The sequence below is a fragment of the Lepidochelys kempii genome, chromosome 13, assembly GCF_965140285.1.
Source record: "Lepidochelys kempii isolate rLepKem1 chromosome 13, rLepKem1.hap1, whole genome shotgun sequence".
NCBI classification, from domain to species: Eukaryota; Metazoa; Chordata; order Testudines; family Cheloniidae; genus Lepidochelys; species Lepidochelys kempii.
Window position 1 is genome coordinate 13,283,651 of NC_136392.1, and position 26,597 is coordinate 13,310,247.

At 45.2% G+C, this 26,597-nt stretch overlaps 1 protein-coding gene across 1 annotated transcript; it reads right to left on the reverse strand.

Annotated features, from left to right (window-relative positions):
* Positions 1-22,404: 22,404 nt before the first annotated feature.
* Positions 22,405-23,385, reverse strand: MC3R (melanocortin 3 receptor). The gene has a single exon (XM_073308997.2). The coding sequence runs from the start codon at positions 23,383-23,385 to the stop codon at positions 22,405-22,407; it is 981 nt and encodes a 326-aa protein (XP_073165098.2).
* Between the last annotated feature and the right edge of the window lie 3,212 nt (positions 23,386-26,597).

Genomic DNA, 26,597 nt, shown 5'->3' on the forward strand with positions numbered 1-26,597 from the left:
CTTAGCTCTTGTCCCCTAACGTCCCTACTCTACTTGTGCTACACTGATGACATCTTCATCATCTGGACCCATGGAAAAGAAGCCCTTGAGGAATTCCACCATGATTTCAACAATTTCCATCCCACCATCAACCTCAGCCTAGACCAATCCACACATTTCCTGGACACTACTGTGCTAATAAGCGATGGTCACATAAACACCACCCTATACCAGAAACCTACTGACTGCTATACTTACCTACATGCCTCCAGCTTCCATCCAGGACACACCACATGATCCATTGTCTACAGCCAAGCTCTACTATACAACCGCATTTGCTCCAATCCCTCTGACAGAGACAAACACCTACAAGATCTCTGTCAAGCATTCTTACAACTACAGTACCCACCTGTTGAAGTGAAAAAACAGATTGACAGAGCCAGAAGAGTACCCAGAAGTCACCTACTACAGGACAGGCCCAACAAAGAAAATAACAGAACGCCACTAGCTTTCACCTTCAGCCCCCAACTAAAACCTCCTCAGCGCATCATCAAAGATCTACAACCTATCCTGAAAAACGATCCCTCACTCTCACAGATCTTGGGAGACAGACCAGTCCTCGCTTACAGACAGCCCCCAACCTGAAGCAAATACTCTCCAGCAACCACACACCACACAACAAAAACACTAACCTAGGAACCTATCCTTGCAACAAAGCCCGATGCCAACTCTGTCCACACATGTATTCAAGTGACACCATCATAGAACCTAATCACATTAGCCACGCCATCAGGGGCTCATTCACCTGCACATCTACCAATGTATATATGCCATCATGTGCCAGCAATGCCCCTCTGCCATGTACATTGGCCAAACTGGACAGTCTCTACGCAAAAGAATAAATGGACACAAATCTGACATCAGGAATCATAACATTCAAAAACTAGTAGGAGAACACTTCAACCTACCTGGTCACTCAGTAAAAGACTTAAGGGTGGCAATTCTGCAACAGAAAGGCTTCAAAAACAGACTCCAATGAGAAACTGCTGAACTAGAATTAATATGAAAACTAGATACCATTAACTTGGGTTTGAATAGAGACTGGGAGTGGCTGGGTCATTACACATATTGAATCTATTTCCCCATGTTAAGTATTCTCACACCGTCTTGTCAACTGTCTAAATGGGCCATCTTGATTATCACTACAAAAGTTTTTTTTCTCCTGCTGATAATAGCTCATCTTAATTAATTAATTAGCCTCTTACAGTTTGTAATGCAACTTCCACCTTCTCTGTATGTGTATATATATATATCTTCTTACTATATGTTCCATTCTATGCATCCGAGGAAGTGGGCTGTAGCCCACGAAAGCTTATGCTCTAATAAATTTGTTAGTCTCTAAGGTGCCACAAGTACTCCTGGTTTTTTTGCAGATACAGACTAACATGGCTTCTACTCTGAAACCTGACAGAGTAGTTGTTTTTCATTCTCTCTGTGGAGGCGGGGATGGGACATACAGTTTGCCATTGGGTTTTACAGATATTTGATAACAGCAGAGGAACGATGAGGAGACACAGGAATTTTGGGTTCCATTCCAGGTTCTGGAGAGGAGTGTGCCTAGTTGCCACAGACTCTTCTGCTTGGTCTGCCGAAGCTTGATTCTTTCTGCCCCGTGCCCTCTAACCAGTCCCTGTCTCAGTCCTATCTCATCCTCACCTCTGGCTTCTTGTCCCAGGCCCATTCTCCTCACGTAGCCAGTCCAGATTCTACTCCTCAGGCTTCTCATCCCAGTCTCCTTGCCCAGCCAGTCCTAATCCCCCCCTCAAGGATTGCTGTCTGAGTCCCAGTCTCTCCCAGTCTCTTTGACCAGCCAGTTACAGTCACCTCTCCCAATCCTTATCTGATCTGTCTCTCCCCTTCTCCTTGACTGGCTTTCAGTCATCCAATCTCATCCTCCCCCACCTCCTCCCTAGCTCCTTGTCCCAGTCTCTTCCCCAAGCCAGTCCTACTTCTCCCCCTAGTACCCCAGCTCTGTCAGATCTGTCTCTTCTTCTCCCTGTCCCTCCCACTCATTCATAATTCCGCTCTCCTTGTTCAGCCAGTACTAGTCCCCACCCAGCTCCTTGTCCAATTTCAGTGTTCCCTACCACCAGCCAAATGGCTTCCAATCCATCCTGCTTCCCTCACTGGCTCCTAATCCCAGTCTTTCCCCCACATGGCTCTCAGTCTCTTTACATCACCGGTCCCAGAATCCTGGCCCAACTAGTCTCAGGCTCCCAGTCGTAGTTTTCTTGCCGGCCCAGTCCCAGCCCATTGGTTTTGACACTTCAGTCAGTGGTTGGTCTTCAGCAAGTCATGTGACCTTACTGTGCCTCAGTTTATTTATCTGTAAAACTGAGATGATAATTAATTTAAATAGTTTAATTAAACTATGTTGTAAACGCATATTGAGATCCCTGAATGAAAGTTGCTATGGAAGGGCAAAATGTTATTACAAATACCTGCTATCCTTTCAAAAGCCAAACGCAAGGTACTTGTTCCATCTGTTTTTCTCATATTATTATGGAGAAAACAGTGCTGTGTTGGAAGCTGTATTGAGAAAGTGTTCAGTGTGTTTGCAGTTAGAACAGCCCTACAGGGGCCTCCACAGCTGTTTGTTTTAATAGCTGAGGAAGCACTTTATATCCTAATCAGCTAATTCTGAATCCTGATTGGATGCTTTTCTTGGTATGCAGCTTTATTCCATATACCCTGACATTCATGCAGAATCCTAACCAGGCATAATATGAAGCCTGGATGAGATGCATGCTAATGAGCCATTTTTCCTTCTTATAACCACAATAACTCATGCAGAGTCAGCTGGACTGACTTCTTCCGAGGCACCTTTTCACTGGCTCAGTTACCAGCTCATTTTTTGTAGTGGCTTCTTTGGGTTATGTTGCTCCCATATGGCAGCGTTTAAAGATGGACAAGCACTTAAATACCCAGGCTGTCTGATCCTGAGATTGATGTGTTCAGTAAGCATACTCACACAAGAAATCATGTGACAGCAGGTGCATGTGAGCAACAGAACAGCTGTCATTCTGCATAGTTCCAGGTAGGTGTTTCTTTACTTCTATGTTACTGGACAACCTAAGAAAAATTGGTCCTTGAGGAGGGCTCAAACTAGAGGAGCATAGTAGGGGTCCTTTTTTAGGCAGAGGATTACAGACACAAAGGATTTCTCTGGTCCTCTGCCAGTTATTAGAATTAAAAGCAGAAGCTTGTAACACAGCCTGATAGATACTTAAAAGGCTGTGGATCTTATACAAAAAGACTAGCTGGTCAGCAAAGCAGCAGCTTATAAATCATGAATCATCAAAGTATTTAAGCACATGCTGAAGCGAATGTGTGAGCCATTGTCCTATTGGAATCATTGGTGATATTCCTGTCCTTAAAGGTAGGCCACTTTGAACAGTGACAACTAGCAAAGATCCAGAACAATCTTGAAATCAATGAGACTAACCACCTGCTTAAAGTAAGGCACATGCCAAAGTATCGTGTCCAAATAAGTCTGTTGCCACACATGTTAAAGCCAGACCGATGGATAAAGCCCCCAGACCCTACCTAAAACATATAAGTTTAGATTGTGGCACTTATGCCACATCCTGGTATTGGGGGTGGTGTGGATCTGCATAACTCCAAAGAGTTAGGGGCCTCAACCTTGCCTCCCAATGGTAAATAGTTCCCTGGATGGGAGCAGGCTGGCCATGCCAGGGCCTCTTGCAATGTGGCACATGGACACTGTAAAGAGTGCACCTTGGGCTAGATACATATTGGGTACAAAACTGAAACCCCAGTACTTTTTCACAGACTGTGTAACCAGACTGTTGAACTCATTGCCACAGGAGTTGTTGAAGCCAAGATCTTAGAAGACTCAAAAGGGGATTGGACCATTTATATAGATAATAAGATCCAGAGTAAGATCCATAATTACTAACAAACATTTTGGAAGGGATATTAAACATCACACTTCAGGGTGTAAGCCGATCTCTAACTATTAGAGATGAGGGTAAGACATAATGGGGAAGGGGTAAGATTAGTCCACATCTGCTTATTGCAGGGTTCTTACACCTTTCTCTGTAGCATCTGGTATTATTGGAACCAGCATACTGTACTAAACAGATCTCAGATCTGATCCAATACAGCAGTTCCTTTGTTCCTCTATTCCACAATCCTCACTGTCTGTGATTTCTAACCTACTTCCATTGGTACATGGGTGGCTTGTTAGCAGTATTCAATGCTCAGATATCAGTGGGAGGCCTTTTAAGTATCTGGGTAGACAAAATGATAAGGTCCAAATCTTGTTGTCATAGTTTCAGGGCTAACTGCACTTCTGTCCCCTCTTGGTCTCTCTGGTGCACCCCCTCAGGTGTCAGCTTTGCACCTTTCCCTATTCTGAAGTGGAATTCCACAATTCTTCCACTCTTAGGGTATGTCTACACTAGAAAGGTAAGTCAACCGATATTGACATGCAGTAATTACTGAGGGGGTGTATGTCCACGCTACGCTCCTTGGGTCAGTGGTGCATGTCCTCACCAGGAGCGCTTCCACCAACCTGAGAGGGGCAGTGTGGGGAGCAGAGAGCCTGGTCTCTAAGCTCCACTGGCAGCTCCCTGCTGGGAACCTGACTGCCCCACAGGCTCCTGGGCTTCCGGCAGGCTGCCCCTCCCCCGCCTTTCCCCATTCCCTGACTGGAATGAGGAGGAAGCCGCCTGGGGCTTCTCACCTTCCCATTCCCTGCCAGGAACGGGGCTGGGGGAAAGCTGCCTGGGGCTTCTTGCCCCCCCCCACTCTCCTCCAGGAGCCAGGCAGCCTTGTCAAGGGGCGGGGCGCCACCTGTCTTGTTGCCCTGGCTCCCAGACGGGAGTGGGGTCCAGTTGCCCAGCTCTGCAAGGGAGCCAGGGGGCAGCTGAGCTCCTGCTGTGAAATTGACAAGACAACCAACAGCAGATGTAAGTAATACAGTGTCTACACAGACACTGCTTTCCTAACTCTACTGACATAAGCTTTATGCCTCTCATGGAGGTGGATTTATTATGTTGGTGTAGTAGGGCACTTACATTGGCAGGAGGAAGGTTGTAGTGTAGACACCGACATAAATAGGTCAAATTAAGCTACCTTATGTTGATCTAACTGTGTAATGTAGACCAGCTCGTAGGCCCTGGGCCACAAAGCCCCCTGTGTATCAACCATACTTATCCAGCAGGTCCGGATGAGTTTGGTCCCTGTGGTTCTTCCCTTCAGGAGTCTGCGACCAGTGGCATTCAGTGATCAAACAGCCTTCTGAAAACCAACCTACTGTTTAGTTTATAGAAAGCATTTATAGAAAAAGTATTTTAAAACAACATACACACATCATTCTTACCTAAAGTCTTACCAGTGGTATCTCAGTCTGGTTCCCGCAAACAACCAACCCCCTCTCTTGAGTGAAGGACCTTTTTTTATCTTGCAATAGTTCCTTTGTCCTTCTGTGTTCATGGGTCTTTTTCCTGGCCTATCCAAAACTAGCTTTGTCGGTTAGCTGGAGAGGAAGCAAATCATCGCACCTAATAGTTCTTTCATTGTCTCTTAACAGCTCTTAAGTGTTTGCTGAGACGAGGCTTATCTTGAGCCATTCTTTTCCTTCCTGTCTTTTCTTCCAGACAGACGACTGTAAAATTAAACCAATGTAGTCCAATAGTCAGGTCAATATGCATTATCCATAAGTTATGGGGGAAGAGAGCAGAAGGAGACTCCACCAGTTGAAAGGCATAAGATGCACTGTCCTAAGGTTGGGGGTTCCACGACCACCACTCCCAAGAGAAGGAGGCGGGTGGTGGTGGTCGGGGATTCTCTCCTCAGGGGGAGTGAGTCATCTATCTGCCGCCCTGACCAGGAAAACAGAGATGTCTGCTGCTTGCCAGGGGCTAAGATTCGCGATGTGACGGAGAGTCTGCCGAGACTCATCAAGCCCTCGGATCGCTACCCCTTCCTGCTTTTCCACGTGGGCACCAATGATACTGCCAAGAATGACCTTGAGTGGATCACTGCAGACTACATGGCTCTGGGAAGGAGGATAAAGGAGTATGAGGCGCAAGTGGTGTTCTCGTCCATCCTCCCTGTGGAAGGAAAAGGCCAGGGTAGAGACCGTCGAATCGTGGAAGTCAATGAATGGCTATGCAGGTGGTGTCGAAGAGAAGGCTTTGGATTCTTCAACCATGGGATGGTGTTCCAAGGAGGAGTGCTAGGCAGAGACGGGCTCCACTTAACGAAGAGAGGGAAAAGCATCTTCGAGAGCAGGCTGGCTAACCTAGTGAGGAGGACTTTAAACTAGGTTCACCGGCAGAAGGAGACCAAAGCCCTGAGTTAAGTGGGGAAGCAGAATACTGGGAGGAAGCACAAACAGGAGCGTGTGAGAGGGGAGGGCTCCTGCCTCATACAGAGAACAAGGGGCGATCAGCGGGTTATCTCAAGTGCCTATATACAAATGCACAAAGCCTGGGAAACAAGCAGGGAGAACTGGAGGTCCTGGCAAAGTCAGGGAATTATGATGTGATTGGAATAACGGAGACTTGGTGGGATAACTCGCATGACTGGAGTACGGTCATGGATGGGTATAAACTGTTCAGGAAGGACAGGGAGGCCAGAAAAGGTGGGGGAGTTGCACTGTATGTAAGGGAGCAGTATGACTGCTCAGAGCTCAAGTATGAAACTGCAGAAAAACCTGAGAGTCTCTGAATTAAGTTTAGAAGCCTGAGCAACAAGGGTGATGTCATGGTGGGAGTCTGCTATAGACCACCGGACCAGGGGGACGAGGCGGACGAGGCTTTCTTTCAGCAAGTCGCAGAAGCTACTAGATCGCACACGCTGGTTCGCATGGGCGACTTCAATCATCTTGATATCTGCTGGGAGAGCAATACAGCGGTGCACAGACAATCCAGGAAGATTTTGGAAAGTGTAGTGGACAATTTCCTGGTGCAAGTGCTGGAGGAACGAACTAGGGGCGCAGCTCTTCTTGACCTGCTGCTCACAAACCGGGAAGAATTAGTAGGGGAAGCAAAAGTGGATGGGAACCTGGGAGGCAGTGACCATGAGATGGTCGAGTTCAGGATCCTGACACAAGGAAGAAAGGAAAGCAGCAGAATATGGACCCTGGACTTCAGAAAAGCAGACTTTGACTCCCTCAGGGAACTGATGGGCAGGATCCACTGGGAGAATAACATGAGGGGGAAAGGAGTCCAGGAGAGCTGGCTGTATTTTAAAGAATCCTTATTGAGGTTACAGGGACAAACCATCCCGATGTGTAGAAAGAATAGTAAATATGGCAGGCGTCCAGCTTGGCTTAACAGTGAAATCCTTGCTGATCTTAAACACAAAAAAGAGGCTTACAAGAAGTGGAAGATTGGACAAATGACCAGGGATAAGTATATAAATATTGCTCGGGCATGTAGGAATGGAATCAGGAAGGCTAAATCACACCTGGAGTTGCAGCTAGCGAGGGATGTTAAGAGTAACAAGAAGGGTTTCTTCAGGTATGTTGGCAATAAGAAGAAAGCCAAAGAAAGTGTGGGCCCCTTACTAAATGAAGGAGGCAACCTAGTGACAGAGGATGTGGAAAAAGCTAATGTACTCAATGCTTTTTTTGCCTCTGTCTTCACGAACAAGGTCAGCTCCGAGACTACTGCACTGGGCAGCACAGCATGGGGAGGAGGTGGCCAGCCCTCTGTGAAGGAAGAAGTGGTTTGGTACTATTTAGAAAAACTGGACGTACACAAGTCCATGGGTCTGGATGCGTTGCATCTGAGAGTGCTAAAGGAATTGGCAGATGTGATTGCAGAGCCATTGGCCATTATCTTTGAAAACTCCTGGAGATAGGGGGAAGTCCCAGAATATTGGAAAAAGGCTAATGTGGTGCCCATCTTTAAAAAAGGGAAGAAGGATGATCCTGGGAACTACAGGCCGGACAGCCTCACCTCAGTCCCTGGAAAAATCATGGAGCATGTCCTCAAGGAATCAATTCTGAAGCACTTAGACGAGAGGAAAGTGATCAGGAACAGTCAGCATGGATTCACCAAGGGAAAGTCATGCCTGACTAATCTAATTGCCTTCTATGATGAGATAACTGGTTCTGTGGATGAAGGGAAAGCAGTGGACGTGTTATTCCTCAACTTTAGCAAAGCTTTTGACACGGTCTCTCACAGTATTCTTGTCAGCAAGTTAAAGAAGTATGGGCTGGATGGATGCTCTACAAGGTGGGTAGAAAGTTGGCTAGATTGTCGGGCTCAACGGGTAGTGATCAATGGCTCCATGTCTGGTTGGCAGCCAGTATCTAGCGGAGTGCCCCAAGGGTCAGTCCTGGGGCCGGTTTTGTTCAATATCTTCATTAATGATCTGGAGGATGGTGTGGATTGCACCCTCAGCAAGTTTGCGGATGACGCTAAACTGGGGGAGTGGTAGATACGCTGGAGGGTAGGGATAGGATACAGAGGGACCTAGACAAATTGGAGGATTGGGCCAAAAGAAATCTGATAAGGTTTAACAAGGACAAGTGCAAAGTCCTGCACTTAGGACAGAAGAATCCAATGCACTGCTATAGACTAGGGACCGAATGGGTAGGCAGCAGTTCTGCAGAGAAGGACCTAGGGGTGACAGTGGACGAGAAGCTGGATATGAGTCGACAGTGTGCCCTTGTTGCCAAGAAGGCCAATGGCATTTTGGGGTGTATAAGTAGGGGCATTGCCAGCAGATCGAGGGATGTGATCATTCCCCTCTATTCGACATTGGTGAGGCCTCATCTGAAGTACTGTGTCCAGTTTTGGGCCCCACACTACAAGAAGGATGAGCAAAAATTGGAGAGAGTCCAGCGAAGGGCAAAAAAATGATTAGGGGACTGGAAAACATGACTTATGAGGAGAGGCTGAGGGAACTGGGATTGTTTAGTCTATGGAAGAGAAGAATGAGGGGGGATTTGATAGCTGCTTTCATCTATCTGAAAGGGGGTTCCAAAGAGGATGAAAGGGGGTTCCATTCTCAGTGGTAGCAGATGACAGGACAAGGAGTAATGATCTCAAGTTGCAGTGGGGGAGGTTTAGGTTGGATATTAGGAAAAACTTTTTCACTAGGAGGGTGGTGAAACACTGGAATGCGTTACCTAGGGAGGTGGTGGAATCCCCTTCCTTAGAAGTTTTTAAGGTCAGGCTTGACAAAGCCCTGGCTGGGATGATTTAGTTGGGATTGGTCCTGCTCTGGGCAGGGGGTTGGACTAGATGGCCTCCAGAGGTCCCTTCCAACTCTGTTATCCTATGATTCTATGACTCTATTACAGAATAGCTCCAAATCTGTCACATTTGTATTTTGTCTTTGTAGTTCAATTATGATTTACTCCCAGTGCACATTCTTGCAGGTGAAATTATTATATTTGTAGTGTGTTGAAAGAATGCCATGATGATTCCTGTTATATCTGTTGTAAACACAGAGAAATGGTCATGCTGCTCTTGACTTCTGAGTGTTCGATTTCTCAACCAGAATAGTGCACCAATGGTAGGATATATAATAAAGTAAAGAGGTACCAGCAATAATTATGCTCATATATGGATACTGAGAGTATACTTGACATTTGAGGGGGAATCTGAAGTTTCTTCATAGCATGCTACATTATGCCTATTACATTTGATGACTATTTTAAAGGTAGCAGGGAGCTTTGGGATTTTCTGGACTTGTGGGTGGTTGGGCTTGTTCGTTTTGACTCACTGCATTTCTTAAATAAAATTGTTTAAAAGAAATAAGGCCTCAATTCTGGCAGGAGACTTGGAGGTGCCTGATGTGATTCATGAGTATCTTTGGCTGTTTAATGCCAATGTACATTTTGAAAAAGCACAAGACATAAATTGGTCAGAAGCTGTTCTCTTTCACCAGCTACATAAACCTAACTTTCAATATTGCATACTTTCTAAGTAATTATAAGAGAGACTGGAATAGGCTCCTATATGACATGCACCCTCTTTTATCAAAGAAATAAAATGAAGTATATTCCATTTAAATTCAGTTAAAGCTGCAAAAACCCAAACCTGAAAATTCAAAATGATCTGGGGCAGAGCTTGAGCTGGTGGGGCTATGACAGTTTATATCAACTGAGGATCTGCCTCTCTGCCGTTAACTCATGGCTTAGATGATCCCTTACCATACCAGAGCATGCCAATGGATCATCTAATCGACTCCTTTTGCTCCAACTGGAGTTAATACCAGGGATTTCAGATGAAGATGGAAAATCCAAATGATGTGCAATGCCACCTATTATTTATTATTTGTATTGGCGTAGTGCCTAGGAGGGCCCAGTCATGGCCTCACTGTGCTAGATGCTGTACAAACACAGAGCAGAAAAATGGTATGTCCCCCCTAAACATCTTACAATCTATGCATGAGACAAGAGATAGCAGGTGACTACAGACAGGGGAGCACAAGGAAACAATAAGACCATCCTGGTCAGCATGATGGGTTGTGGTCTCAGCTCTCCAACTGCCTATGCATGGACACGCTTTTTAAAATACTGTCCATTTGCCACTGTTTTTCTGGGCACTGCATAGACACACAGTGAATTAGTCTCTGCCCCCATGGAGATCAGGTTCTTACTGGGCCAGGTGCTGCAGAGACACACAGTGAATTAGTCTCTGCCCCCATGGAGATCAGGTTCTTACTGGGCCAGGTGCTGCAGAGACACACAGTGAATTAGTCTCTGCCCCCATGGAGATCAGGTTCTTACTGGGCCAGGTGCTGCAGAGACACACAGTAAGAGACAGTCCCTGCCGCAACAGAGGTCAGATTCTCATTGTGCCAGGTGCAGCACAGACATGTAGAGGGAGGTGGGAGCAAATGTTTCTTCCTGAGACCAGGTGGTGATCGGTTCATGCCCACTGAATTCCAGTTCTCAGCATGAATACATGTGTGTAGATAAAATAATTGATCAAATGCTTTTTCATTAATCCATTCAAAATGTTGACAATTCTGATGGTCAAGGATGTATTTTTCTGGATTGTCTCTGCCTTCCTGAAAATCCTGCTTGCTGAAAGCTTATACAGTTCTGGCCTTGCACGCATGGCCTCAGCCGTCAGACATCTCACATAGCTCACACAAACACCAAAAAAAGAATATCTTGTTTTACCAGATCTTGCTTTAAAACCAGACCTCTTTAGCTGCTTGTGACAGACAAAGTTGCCCACACAAATTGTGCTGAAGAGTCTTTATTCTATAATACTGTTGCCATTCAGGTTTCTGAAGTGCCTTGATCCACCAACCACTCCTGCCCAAAAAGAAAAGAGAAAACAGGAGTGATGATAAAGGGTTTACAGCAGAGAGAGATTGAGCATCAGTAAATTTCAGCATATGACTGATCTAATAATGTTCCTCAGCTAAGAACACAAAGGAACCTTCATAACGTTATCATAACAAGCTGTACTAAACGTGTTTTTGTTCCCTTCAAGGTATGAATTATGTGACCCATACTCTTTTTTTAAATTGCTTTTCATTATATATAAGTTTGATAGGTTTCTTCCAAGGAAAAATTAAATACGTTAACTAACTCCTCTGCAGGTATTTATTCAGAAGATCCAGGACCATAGAGATCTGGTTTCTGGAGAGAAGAAATTATCTATGTTCTTACCCTGTGCCTAATACTTCAGATTAGAAAAACTCAAGGACAGAAAGATTCTGTGCTGCACCTTATAAGAAGTGTCACGCAGAAGGGGTAGCCCAGGGGATAGGAATAGCCATCTTTATGCCTGGCTGGGGACTGATGTGGTCCCCAGAATAAATTAGAGCATCTTTGGGGCTGCTCTATTTCATGTCAGCCTTATCAGTGTTACCTGTGGGCTGTATTGCAACCCAGAGCAAACTAGCTTTGCCATAGCACCGAGTGGTATGGGCACACTCTTCATGCCCTAGGACATCTCTAGGTATCCCCACATGGTTATCACGCTGTGACGGGGTGTACCTACTCTGCACCACGTCAGCAGGGGTTAACCCCACACTGTAGACAGAGGAAATCACACACCTCACTGCTGCTGGGCACGTTCCAACTGAGACCAGAGTTTAAAAGGGAGTAGCTCACCTCAATCTGGGCTGGCCATTGCTGAGAACAGATGTGTGTTGCAGGCACCTGCTGGGAGACTGCCAGAGCTCGAGGACAAAGAAGCCAGCTGGGTTGAGACTCCAGTCGACTCCCAGCCAACACTGACGGAGAAAAGACAGCAGAGGCCATGAGACTACTATTGCTGGAAGGAAGGGTAGGAAGAGGCCCAGGGAATGGGACTGTAGTATCGGGTGTCCAAAGCTGATTATAGAAGCACCAGTTCCCTAGGGCCCTGGGCTGGGACTCCTACCCTGGCTGTTCCACCACCAGAGCAGCTGAAGCCCAGAGCGAGCAAACTTAACTGCAGGACTACCCCACTGACTCTGGCCATGGGGCCCTACTGCCCTGCACAGCAAGGCTCCTGCATAGACTTGGGCTGCCCTGACCAGAGGGCCAGCTCCACAGATTTTGGCCATTGGACCATACTATCCTGATCCACACGACCCTTGCACAGACTTGGGCCCTAGGCTGTGCTGCCCTGAGTGGAAGGAATGCCTTACTGACTCTGGCCATTGGGCCATACTGCCCTGAGCTGCAGGCCGCCACCTAGATCTAGGCTATTGGGCTACCATTTTGATAACCCTCACAATCCGGCACCCCGTGATGGGGTGTACCTATTCTGTGACAGACTCACTATGTGCCACCAGAGTGGAGGACAGGACAGCAGCCCTTCACTTTCATTTAAATTATATGTAAAATACCTATTGGATATTAAGAGCCAGTGATGCTAGTAATGCTTGGTTACTTATAGTGGATTTGGAACAAGCTTTGCTGCTGCTTGGTACTTCTGGGAAAGTAAATTTTAAATAAGGAAAAAGGATAAAATCCTCCTCCTCCTGCAGATTTAGGGTTATTTTGTGGCACTAATGCAGTAAAGCTTATTTTCATCCTTCACTGCAAACTCTGAACTTAATGGTAGACTCACCAGTGCAGCCATGAATACGGACTATTGAAGGAGCAGTACCCGTAATACTGTACCATTATCTGATTAGTGAACTTTCCTTGTACATGGAGGTTAAAACTATGAACTTGGCACCAAGACATCTCTGTCATCTTCCTAGCTCCATGCATATACCATCTTGCTGTGTAATTTTGAAACACGGGTTAAAATTTGTGACCTTGAAAATGAGCAGACCAGTACGTTCCTCACAGGAATGTGTGCCAGATAGCTTTACTAACTAAGATTTGTGAAGTGCTTTGAGATCTTTGTATATCCCCTGTGTCTTTCATCTAAAGTCTTACTTAAGATGACATTTGTATTACACTCAAGATAATGGGGTATATTCTCTCCTGTGCTTGCACAGGCGGTGGTGTCAGAGAGCCAGTTATGGCTTGCTGAGAGTAAGGGCCAACCCTGGTCCCAATGCAACTTAGATTGGCTGATGAGGCACTAAAGCTTCATGCTCCAGGGGATTAGGTACTGGACTGGGGATCTGGGTTCTAGCCATGGTTCTAGGCCTGACTAATAACCTTGGGTGAGTCATTTCAGTACTCTGTGCATTAGTTTCCCCATTTGTAAAGTGAGGATAATGATACCTTCCTTTGTAAAATGTCTTGAGATCTATGAACGGAAAGTGGAATATAAGAGCTAAATACTATTATATGAGTGGCAGGTCCAGAGGGACATTACATAATATGCTTTATTAAGTCATCTTGCTGGAATAACTTGTGATCCCAAGTATTTAAAGATCCATAGAATCATAGAATATCAAGGTTGGAAGGGATCTCAGGAGGTCATCTAGTCCAACCCCCTGCTCAAAGCAGGACCAATCTCCAACTACATCATCCCAGCCAAGGCAATGTTAAGCCTGACCTTAAAAACCTCAAAGGAAGGAGATTCCACCACCTCCCTAGGTAACGCATTCCAGTGCTTCACCACCCTCCTAGTGAAAAAGTTTTTCCTAATATCCAACCTAAACCTCTCCCACTACAACTTGAGACCATTACTCCTTGTTTTGTCATCTGCTACCACTGAGAACAGTCTAGATCCATCTTCTTTGGAACCCCCTTTCAGGTAGTTGAAAGCAGCTATCAAATCCCCCCTCATTCTTCTCTTCTGCAGACTAAACAATCCCAGTTCCCTCAGCCTCTCCTCATAAGTCATGTGTTCCAGTCCCCTAATCATTTTTATTGCCCTTCGCTGGACTCTCTCCAATTTTTCCACATCCTTCTTGTAGCGTGGGGCCCAAAACAGCACTACAGATGGGGCCTCACCAATATCGAATAGAGGGGAATGATCACGTCCCTTGATTTTCTGGCAATGCCCCTACTTATACAGCCCAAAATACCATTAGCCTTCTTGGCAACAAGGGCACACTTTTGACTCATATCCAGCTTCTTGTCCACTGTAACCCCTCGATCCTTTTCTGCATAACTGATACCTAGCCATTTGGTCCCTAGTCTATAGCAATGCATGGGATTCTTCCATCCTAAGTGAAGGACTCTGCACTTGTCTTTGTTCAACCTCATCAGATTTCTTTTGGCCCAATCCTCTAATTCGTCTAGGTCCCTCTGTAGTCTATCCCTACCCTCAAGCATATCTACCACTCCTCCCAGTTTAGAGTCATCTGCAAATTTGCTGAGGGTGCAGTCTACGCCATCCTCCAGATCATTAGTGAAGATATTGAACAAAACTGGCCCCAGGACCAACCCTTGGGGCACTCTGCTTGATACTGGCTGCCAACTAGACATGGAGCCATTGATCACTACCCGTTGAGCCAGATGATCTAGCCAGCTTTCTATCCACCTTATTAGTCCATTCATCCAGCCCATTCTTCTTTAACTTGCTGGCAAGAATACTGTCAAAAGCTTTGCTAAAGTCAAGGAATAACACGTCCACTGCTTTCCCCTCATCCACAGAGCCAGTTATCTCGTCATAGAAGGCAATTAGATTAGTCAGGCATGACTTGCCCTTGGTGAATCCATGCTGACTGTTCCTGATCACTTTCCTCTCCTCTAAGTGCTTCAGAATTGATTCCTTGAGGACCTGCTCCATGATTTTTCCAGGGACCGAGGTGAGGCTGACTGGCCTGTAATTCCCTGGATCCTCCTCCTTCCATAGTGATCAATGGCTCCATGTCTAGTTGGCAGCCGGTGTCAAGTGGAGTGCCCCAGGGGTCGGTCCTGGGGCCGGTTTTGTTCAATATCTTCATAAATGATCTGGAGGATGGTGTGGATTGCACTCTCAGCAAATTTGCGGAGGATACTAAACTGGGAGGAGTGGTAGATACGCTGGAGGGCAGGGATAGGATACAGAGGGACCTAAACAAATTGGAGGATTGGGCCAAAAGAAATCTGATGAGGTTCAATAAGGATAAGTGCAGGGTCCTGCACTTAGGACGGAAGAACCCAATGCACAGCTACAGACTAGGGACCGAATGGCTAGGCAGCAGTTCTGCGGAAAAGGACCTAGGGGTGACAGTGGACGAGAAGCTGGATATGAGTCGGCAGTGTGCCCTTGTTGCCAAGAAGGCCAATGGCATTTTGGGATGTATAAGTAGGGGCATAGCGAGCAGATCGAGGGACGTGATCGTCCCCCTCTATTGGACATTGGTGAGGCCTCATCTGGAGTACTGTGTCCAGTTTTGGGCCCCACACTACAAGAAGGATATGGATAAATTGGAGAGAGTCCAGCGAAGGGCAACAAAAATGATTAGGGGTCTGGAACACATGACTTATGAGGAGAGGCTGAGGGACCTGGGATTGTTTAGTCTGCAGAAGAGAAGAATGAGGGGGGATTTGATAGCTGCTTTCAACTACCTGAGAGGTAGTTCCAGAGAGGATGGTTCTAGACTATTCTCAGTGGTGGAAGAGGAGAGCACAGGACAAGGAGTAATGGTCTCAAGTTGTAGTGGGGGAGGTTTAGGTTGGATATTAGGAATAACTTTTTCACTAGGAGGGTGGTGAAACACTGGAATGCGTTGCCTAGGGAGGTGGTGGAATCTCCTTCCTTAGAAGTTTTTAAGGTCAGGCTTGACAAAGCCTTGGCTGGGATGATTTAATTGGGGATGGGTCCTGCTTTTGAGCAGGGGGTTGGACTAGATGACCTCCTGAGGTCCCTTCCAACCCTGATATTCTATGATTCTATGATTCTTTTCTAAAGATGGGATCTACATCTTTTCTAAAGATGGGATCTACCAGTTGCAGTGGGGGAGGTTTAGATTGGATATTAGGAAAAACTTTTTCACTATGAGGGTGGTGAAACACTGGAATGCGTTACCTAGGGAGGTGGTAGAATCTCCTTCCTTAGAGGTTTTTAAGGTCAGGCTTGACAAAGCCCTGGCTGGGATGATTTAACTGGGAATTGGTCCTGCTTCGAGCAGGGGGTTGGACTAGATGACCTTCTGGAGTCCCTTCCAACCCTGATATTCTAAGATTCTATGATTAGCCTTTTTCCAGTCATCCAGTACCTCCCCCGATCACCATGAGTTTTCAAAGATAATGGCCAATGGCTCTGCAATCATATCCGCCAACTCCTTTAGCACCCTCGGATGCAGCGCATCCGGTCCCATGTGCTCGTCCAGCTTTTCTAAATAGTCCCGAACCACAGAGGGCTGGTCATCCCCTCCCCATGCTATGCTGCTCAGTGCAGTAGTCTGGGAGCTGACCTTGTCTGTGAAGACAGAGGCAAAAAAAGCATTGAGTACATTAGCTTTTTCCACATCCTCTGTCACTAGGTTGCCTCCCGCATTCAGTAAGGGGCCCACACTTTCCTTGACTGACTTCTTGTTGCTAACATACCCGAAGAAACCCTTCTTGTTACTCTTAACATCTCTTGCTAGCTGCAACTCCAAGTATGATTTGGCCTTCCTGATTTCCTGAGAAATATTTTTATACTCCTCCCTGGTCATTTGTTCAATCTTCCACTTCCTGTAAGCTTCTTTTTTGTGTTTAAGATAGCAAGGACTTCACTGTTAAGTCAATCTGGTCACCTGCCATATTTACTAGTCTTTCTACACATTGGGATGGTTTGTTCCTGTAACCTCAATAAGGATTCTTTAAAATACAGCCAGCTCTCCTGGACTCCTTTCCCCCTCATGTTATTCTCCCAGGGGATCCTGCCCATCAGTTCCCTGAGGGAGTCAGTCTGCTTTTCTGAAGTCCAGGGTCCATATTCTGCTGCTCTCCTTTTTGTCTTGTGTCAGGATCCTGAACTCGACTATCTCATGGTCACTGCCTCCCATCTATTTGACTACATGAGTGTTCATACCTCTTTCAACTAAGAGATCCAAATGAAAGATGTGGGGCTCAGGAAAGGCTTGCACATTTGTGATTCTTCCTGCAGAACTCTGGATCAGTAAATCAATAAGTTAGAAACAGAGTTTTTATATGTAATGGATATAATCTTGCTCCGGTATTTCTCATGCTATTGCTCAGTCCAGCATTCATCAACATTACTAGGTAAGCAGCATTTCTCCATATGAACACATCTGCTTAAGGACTAAGGCTCTGACAGTGTTCACCTTTTACTGTGACTATAAAAGCACTTCTCTCAAGAAGGAGGGCAGATGCTCAGCTGGTTGTCTTACTCCCATTGACTTCAGTGGAGCTCTGATGATTTACACCAGCTGAGGATCTGCCTCAGAGTAGCTAAAAGTGATATTAGAATTTAGCAACAGATTTTCTTTTCTCCCCATCTCACAAATATTGCTCCTTCATTTACTCTGATAACTTTTCACCATGATGAAAAATATTCTTGTGGGATTGGGTGGATAAGTAACACTGCTTGGTGCTTTAGAACAGTGGTTCTCAACCAGAGGTCTGGGGGCCACAAGCACTTTTCAGGGGGTCCGCCAAGCAGGGCTGGCATTAGACTTGCTGGGGCCCAGGGTAGAAAGCCAAAGCCCCACCACCTGGGGCTGAAGCCCAGAGCCTGAGCCCTGCCATCCAGGGCTGAAGCCAAAGCCTGAGCAACTTAGTTTCATGAGGCCCCCTGTGGTGTGAGGCCCTGGGCAGTTGCCCTGCTTGCTACCCCCTAACGCTGGCCCGGGCCCTGCAGAAAACACAGTAGTTATGGCACAGATGGGCCATGGAGATTTTATAGCATGTTGGTGGGGGGAGCTCAGAATGAAAAAGGTTGAGACCCCCTGCTTTAGAATAAAACAGTGTGATAAGTTACCTCATCACTTAAAATGCTTCATACTGAGTATGTTACATAAGGGCCTAGAAGAATGGGACTTTTAAAAATATACAAAGGACCATACTCAGCCCTGCGATAAGCAGGCCCAACTCAGTTCATTTAAAAGAGTTGCACCCAATTAGACAAGGCCAGAACTAGGGACAGAGGTGGCATAACACTATTTTTGCCCTGGCCTTCTCTCCTGGGCTGTGTCTTCTGTGCTGCATGAACTTTATTTTTTTAAATAAGCTAAAGGGCCAAACCCTGCTCCATTCACTTATGGGAGCAGTTCTATTGAGGGCAGTGGGCCTAGTTGTGTTACTGCTGAAGACAATGGGAAGGAAATGAGCAGGATTCACCCAAAGTTTCATTTGTACCACATTCCATCGAAAGATCTAGATCTGGGTCCTTGCTTCAGCCACTTTTCACATCTGCTAGCCCAAAGCTGGCTTAACTGGGGATTGCCCCTTGGCCAGTGACTTCTATCCCATTTCCCCTGCTTGACCCCGATATAGGGCACATTGCTGGAGAGCCTTTTATTCCTGATTCCTTGGCTGCTGTCATGGTCCCTTGGTGTTAGAGCAGTCCTAGGTTGCAGCTTGGCACTGGCCTAAGGAATGGAGAAACGTATAGGTGGCTGAAAGCCATTTTCATGATTTCTTTCTTCTGAGATGCACCAAGTAGAGAAGGGCTGGTCTGAGAATCTGTCCCAAAGCTTTTGATTTTTAGTGCTGGTCACAGAGGGTTCTGTGCATAGGCGCTGACTCTGTGGGTGCTCTGGGGCTGGAGCACCCACGGGGAAAATCTGGTGGGTGCTGAGCACCCATCAGCAGTGCCCCTATCAGCTCCCCACCCCCAGCCTTCCAGTGCCTCCCGCCACGAGCGGGCCCTGCGGATCAGCACCTCCCCCTTCCCTCCCAGCACCTCCTGCCTACCATGATCAGCTGTTTCACCACCGTGATCAGCTTTTTCACAGTGTGCAGGAGGCTGGGGTGGGGGTGGAGGGAGGATGTGGCATGCTTGGGGGAGGGGGGTGGAACTGGGCGGGAAAAGGCGAGACGGGGTGGGGGCCTTGAGAAAGGGATGGAATGGGGGCGAGGCCTGGGGCAGAGCCGGGGGTTGAGCACCCCCCAGCACTTTGGAAAGTTGGTGCCTGTGGTTCTATGAGTAAAATAGTCTACTTCCCTCAATGGATTTTTGAGCGATGGCTGTTAGCTCACATTCTATCCCTTATCCTGCTCCTAGTCTATGTAGCTGGCAGGACTTGGAGGAGCCAGAAGAGCAAGGGATGAAAAAGCTGGGCAGGGCAGCTATGCAGAGCAAGGCTGGTTCCTGGTCTATATGTACTCCTGGTCCTGGTCTGCATTTGTGGACCCCTGTGGTGGGGGTCACAGAGTAGCTAGATGGAATTTTAGCCTGCCTGTTATCCTGCGATGGATGGGAAAAATGCAGCACAGAGGCTCCTCCCACCTGTTTCTGGGCTTCACCCCTTTCCCCCAGGCAGGTAAGTGGAAGTGTGATGGCCACCCTTTCAGCTGACACTTTGGGGATCGAACTGTGGGCTTCCAGAACTAAAAGCATAAGCTGCTGCGGTTTGAACTAAAGATCCCTAGTTGTGACACAGCCCCATATCACCTGTATGTTGAACATGTGAGGGGCATGAAGACCTGTACCACACAGTCACCAGTGGTTTACAGAAGCAATGGGGGTAAATCCATCTCTTTCCCACTCTTTATGAGCCCTCTTCCCTTTATATTTTTGCAACTTGGATGCAAAAGCCTCATAGGTTTTTTCCTTATTTGCACACAGCTCAGCGGAGGCAGGATAGGCTCCAGAGTGGCTTGCCAAACAGTGAGCTTGCTATCTAGTAACATATAAAGTGAAGCATTCTCAGCAGGGTTTTCTTCAGATTATTTTATTCAACAGATACATTTTTTGGTCAGCAAATTCAAAAAGGTCTTTATTCAGACCATCAGACACAAACCATAGTACAAATTAAATGAGTGTCACCAACAATCATTTTAAAAGGAAAAGGTACATCAGGTACCATACGAGTTTAACACACACTAACCTGAGGCAGAATATCATAATGAATCAAGCTATAGAACATAACATTAAACAGAATAGGCTATAGTTAGGAATATTAACAACAGTTAAATACAATAAGAAAAGGAGGACTTGTGGCACCTTAGAGACTAACTTAGATGCATTTCCACTGAATGCATCCGATGAAGTGAGCTGTAGCTCACGAAGGCTTATGCTCAAATAAATTGGTTAGTCTCTAAGGTGCCACAAGTACTCCTTTTCTTTTTGCGAATACAGACTAACACGGCTGCTACTCTGAAACCCGTTATATACAATGTGCCCATTTTCTGAAAAAGTTTAGTTTGATTGTTCCTTTAAATGATGAGTTGTCACAGCTGGTCTCAGTGTGACACAGCAGCCATTGCAAAGATAAGACAAAGTTAAACTAAGAAAACACTTACAAAGATCGCAATATTTCAGAGGTCATTGGATGCTGAGGGCCTATGGTGATCCAATAAATAACCTAGACAAAAGCACTATAAATGACAGCAAAATGTGCCAGGAAACAACAAACAAACTAATGAAGTGTCTTGAGACAAAACAAATTGGTTCCTAAGAGGCAAATCAATAGATTTTGAAATGTCGGAAGAGAATATATAACAGAGTATATTTGCATATGCCTTGTATACAGTTTCTGTTTGCCTATAGTTCTTGATTTTTACAGTAAGAAAGTATCAGAAAGGAGCCAAAGGTAATATAAAATTTCAGCATGATTCAGAGTTTTCACAATCTAGAAATGTCTGTGCATATTGCCTACCCATCATAGTATATAGAATAGACTCACAATGTACGTTCAATGACATACACTATATGAAGGTCACTTATACATTTTGCGTCTATGAAAAACACAGGCCACTTTTAAATTTTGTAGCTTAAAGCATGTTACACATTTTTAAAGGCTGCCACCTTGCACATAGAGTGTTTGAAAAAGATATGCAAACAGTGGATTTGATTCTCCTTCCATGTCAGCAGGGTAAATCAGGAGTCAATCCACTGAAGTCAATGCATTTATATCAATGTACAGCCAGTCTAAGCACAAAGCAAATCAGGCCCACTGTCCACATCCTCCACCCCAAGAATGTTGTATTTTACCGACACATTTTATTTCTGACAAAGTTTTTCTCAGTCAAATTGTTGTCTGTAAATAGTCTGTTTCCATTTACTTCTCAGCATAAGACAACGACTAAGTTCAAAGTACGATATATTTTGGCTGTTTTCTAGATTTCATTCCAAGTTTTCTTTGAAACCTGCTAGATAGATCTAACTGGTACCTTCTCATCAAAAGGTGACTTTCTATGATTTGCTTTATTGTTCTATCAAACAATGCATTTCTCAACATATTATAGTTACAAAGTTACTTCAGTGATATGATGTCCATGTACCACAGATAAGAGTATAAATGCCTAATTAGATCACACCACTTTAACTTAGCAGTGAGCTGACTAGTTCACACTGTACTTATACAATATGTAATTGCCTTGGTTTTCTTAAAGGACTATTTCAGCATCTCCGGTGAAATGTTTGCTTTCATCAGTTGAAGATTCTCTTAAATTGCTTTTACAGGCAGCAGCACAAGCATCAATATAGTGCTTTCTTTGCATTTTTCACATGTTTGTGAAAGTACCTACAAAATATTACTTGTCAGTGTTCTGATTCTTCTTAGAAATGAACAGCTTTCAGTAGATACCACTCAAGATAGACACTTTAGATTAAACTGACTTGGTTGACAATGGCATAAAAATAGAATATTAGGTTAAAGAGAATATTACATTAGTTTGACTAATGTAGCATTTATTTAATAGATTCATTTTTCAGTGATTGAACTCTGAGCTATTTTGCAAAATGCTCTGGCTTCACTTGTGTTATCACCATGTAAGCAACACCAAATGATATAAATCGCCTCCCCTTTTTCCTTTTGAAAAACTTTCTAAAGACATCAAGTAAAATCTCTCTCTTTCTTTATTTTTCCTGTACCCTTCCTTCCTTCACAGACTGTAATGTGGAGCTGCTGATTCGGTTTAGATACATACACCCAGTGTATGTATACCCTCTCCATACCAAGTACAGAACTGGACATTTACAGAATGCACCGTCCCACACTCATGCCATAACAGCAACATACTAACTCTTTGAACGTCTTTCTCATTTCCAGACTCCGGAAAGCATAAATTAGGGGGTCGATTACTGAATTGCACATAATCAGGACCAGATATGTGTTGAAGTGTGAGGTGTAGCAAACACAGTGTGGGTTTGTGGGGCAAGAAATGATGAGAATGAGATGAAGAAAGAAAGGTGCCCAACAAACAATGAAGACCCCAAGTAATATAGTGATTGTCACAGCCCCCTTCATACAGGTCCGCTGATGAGGAACCCCATCCACTGGGAGGGCTGCGATCCGTTTAACATGCAGGCGTGCAAATAAGAACATGTGAACATAAAGGGAGGCCATGAGAAGAAGCATGGTGAAGAACATGATGATGAGACAGACAATGACAGTTTTGCTTTCCGAGTAGACAATGAACATGATGCCGCAGATTATGCAAGCAATCCAAATAACCACAATTAGAGCTAAGGCTTTCTTTACAGTCATGATGCTGTGATAACGGAGAGCATAGAAAATAGTAATGTACCTGTCAATAGCTATAACCAAGAGGTTGCAAATTGAGGCTACCAAAGAGATACAGATCATTGAGTCAAATATATTGTCCATATGCTGGATAAAGTGGTCATCAATGATCAGGTAGCCATTGCTCAGGATTGCAATCATGATAGTCTCCAGGGCATTTGACATGCTCACTAGCATGTCTGCTGCTGCCAAGCTGCACAGGAAAAAGTACATGGGGGAATGTAGGTTTCCATTCTTCAGCACCACAAGGATTACAAGGATGTTTTCCAGCAGGCTGATGATCCCTAAAGTCAAGAAGACCTCGGCTTTAATGAATACTTGCTCACAAAATCCATTGTTGCTCCTGTTGCTGAGGAGGGTTGAATCACTGAAGTCCTCAGTGGTATTAACCAGCACAGGCTGAAATGTAAGCACACACTGTGTAGTATTCATTATCAACCCGGGACTTGATTTCACACGCGATTACAGAACCGGCATCAGTTCAGTTTGAAAAAAAAAAATCCTTCCAAACTGTCTCTGGGTTTATCGAATGGGACCAGATAGGGCTTTGTTTTTGTTGTTAAAAATATAAATGTATAAAGCCTTTTTGTTTTAAAGGGAGTTTTATGTCAAACATTCAAAGACTCTGTTTTTCTCCCTGAAATCAAAGTGAACAGCAAATTTCACAGTCGTCCCTCTGGGGAGAAAAAAAGAAAAATCAGCAGCACTTTTACTCTCTTTCTAGTTCTCCTGCTGATTAAAAGTGAATAGCTTTCTTATCTGTTACCATAAGCTGGGACCGCTGCAGGGCATCCCGACTGGAAATCATGCTGTAGTTCAGTGAAATACCTCGTCCTGTTTCACCTGCAAGAAGGGGGAAAGAAAAAAGAAAATCAAGGAATTTATACATTCATGAAAGGAAAAACAACTCCTACTTAGTCTTCTGTACAGCACCATGGCCATTAGAGAGCAAGCTCCTTCCTGATTGACAGCTACAAACACCAGGTACAGCACCCCCATTGAAAAGTCCTCGTTAGTCAGATGTGAAACTATTTGGTGCCCTCTGCAGATCAGAGATATAATCTGTTTTCATTTTAAAATATAGAACTGGCTGCAAAACACAGGCTTAGTGGGAATGAGAGGATAGGGAGTGGGGGAGCCCTTTGCTGCTCCCAGAGGTGTTGCTCCAGAATATGGGAGCACCTTGCAATAGTGGTAGGACAGCCAAATATGGCTACCTGCCCCTACTATGAAGGAGACCCCCAACAAGTGCACATGGAGAGGGAGTCTGGAACCAATGCCTTCTGATTCCATCTGAGAAAAAGGCACCCAGAGCTGCTGAGGGTGTATTAGGGAACCCATCACAGGAAGACCAATCCCATGCCAACTACCTCCATCTAACCCAATATTGCAAGGCTCCCAAGCCCCCAGGACCTTGTGTCCTCAGGTGTGGCCCCCACACCACACTGGGGTCCTGTTCTGGAGGATTGGGACTGGAAGTTGCTGTGCCTGAAAGCCATGAGGGAGCAGGCTTCTAACTTAGCTGTTCTCTCATGGGGGGAGAGGGAAGGACGAGCTGCAGGCTCTGCTGGGTGCTTTGGGTGTCCTGTTCCTCTGTATCAGCTATAGACTGGTCACTGAGCTTGCTTAGCCACATCAGATGTGTTCCTCATAAGATCTTTTAATGCTCTGCCGGGTATAGCTGAGGTTCGTTTAAATAGGGTATTTTACACATTGTCTCACCTAGTGGCTGAACAGTATAATACAGCATTCCATGAAGTGGGAGTGGGTGGTCCTGGCCTGGCAATGGGGGCCTAACAGTGCCCCCGCACCCAGTATCAGTGTGATGATTTGGGGAATCTATGTGCAGCTTAGGAATTCTGGTTGATCTTAAGATATTGCTGTATCATTGAATATCTCGGGGCTAGCCTACTCTTAAAACACTACAGTGGCATAGCTGCACCACTAATCAGTGTAGCCACTCACGACAATGGTGGGAGGGGTTCTCCAGTCAGCGTAATTAATTCACCTCCCTAGCTGATCACAATGGTCCCTTTTGGCCTTAGAACCTATGACTCTAGGAACCTGGATTTACACTGGGAGAAAACAGCATAAACTGGGCTGAAACTGGCCTGATGTATTCAGAGTGACTGGACACAAAATTTTTTAGATGTGTCCACCTAAGATCATTTCAGTGTTTTACCCTGAGCCAAAGAGGAGTCTGGGGCAGATACTTATGACTCAGGTTATACTTGAGTAAAACTAATAAGAAAGAATTGAAGTCTATTTCCTTTATTTTCTTTTATGCTATAATACTATGTGGTGATATTTCATATTCTTTGCCACTGAAACACAACACAAACCATTTGCATTCATCTAGCTTTCCTGTCCAGCTGGCCCAAAGGGTTTTTAAGCCCTCGAAATTCTGATTTACCATTGAAACGCTAATGGCACATTCTAATGATCCTCCATGTTTTTAATTTCATATAATGGCTGCACTCAAATTATACATGCACATGTGCCTTTTGCTTTCACTAATTTTTTTAGTATAAGATTTTTTCCCACTTGAGAAGTATCTCTCATGTTTTGTTTCCTGTTAGAATTGCCATGGAAAAATAACAGAAACTATCTAAATAAATTGGCTGAGGAAAGACTCTCAGTAACTGCACGCACGCTTTCAGCTTCATTTCAGAAATGCTTTCGTCTAATTGTCGCAGAAGCTAGCCATCATGTTTCTTGTTTTGTCTTCTTTTTTTCAGAGTCTCTTGGTATTTGTTTACACCATCCTGCTAGTTTCTTGTTAGTTCTGTTCTCAGTCATGCCAGTGCAATGCCAGTAACTTCTGCAGAATAGCCAAGAGCAGAATTTGGCCCAATAGTTACTGATTTTAGAGAGGACAGATGGCCTTGTCATGAAAGCATCAAAGTGGGACCCAACAGATTTGGGTCTAATTGCCTGTTCTGCCATAGACTTCCTGTGTGACCTTGCACTAGCTGCTCAGTCTTTCGAGGCTTCATTTTCCCTACTGGAATATGGGGGTAATAATACTTCTTTTCTACCATCCTTTGTCTCTGCAACTCCAATCTCTTTGAACTACGAAACCATCGAATCAGTTTCCAGCTTTTGCTATCTGGGTTCTATACTTACCAACTCCCCCAGTTCTCACACGGAGGTGCTCCATCGGTTTGGCATCGCAGCATCTGCCATGGGCCATTTACAATGGATATGGAATCAACATCATCTTAGTATGACAACCAAGTGTAGGATTTATTCGAGCTACATCCTTCCCATACTGTTGTATGGCTGTGAAACATGGACACTATACCGCACAGACTGGACAGAGCTGGAGGTTTTCCACACAAAATGTCAACGTCGTATATTGGGCATAAAGTGGAATGACTTCTTCTGTAATGCAGATGTTTATGGTTGTTTGGGTCTACAGATTACTGGGGCCATTTTTCACAGGTGGTGCCTTACGCTTTTCAGACATGTCGCAAGGATGCCACAACGCCGTTCTCTGGGTGGCTTGTAACATCCGGGATAAAATTCCACCAACTGAGGGTGGACGCAGCCCGGAGGCAGACCCCCTATTACATGGGTTTATCAAGTCTGTTCCAGTGTTGGACTCTCAGGCTTTCAAGACTTTGCAGTTGTGCAGGAACGGA

Excerpts from the sequence above, each read along its gene's own strand:
- MC3R (XM_073308997.2), bottom strand. The coding sequence starts at position 23,385 with ATGAATACTACACAGTGTGTGCTTACATTTCAGCCTGTGCTGGTTAAT.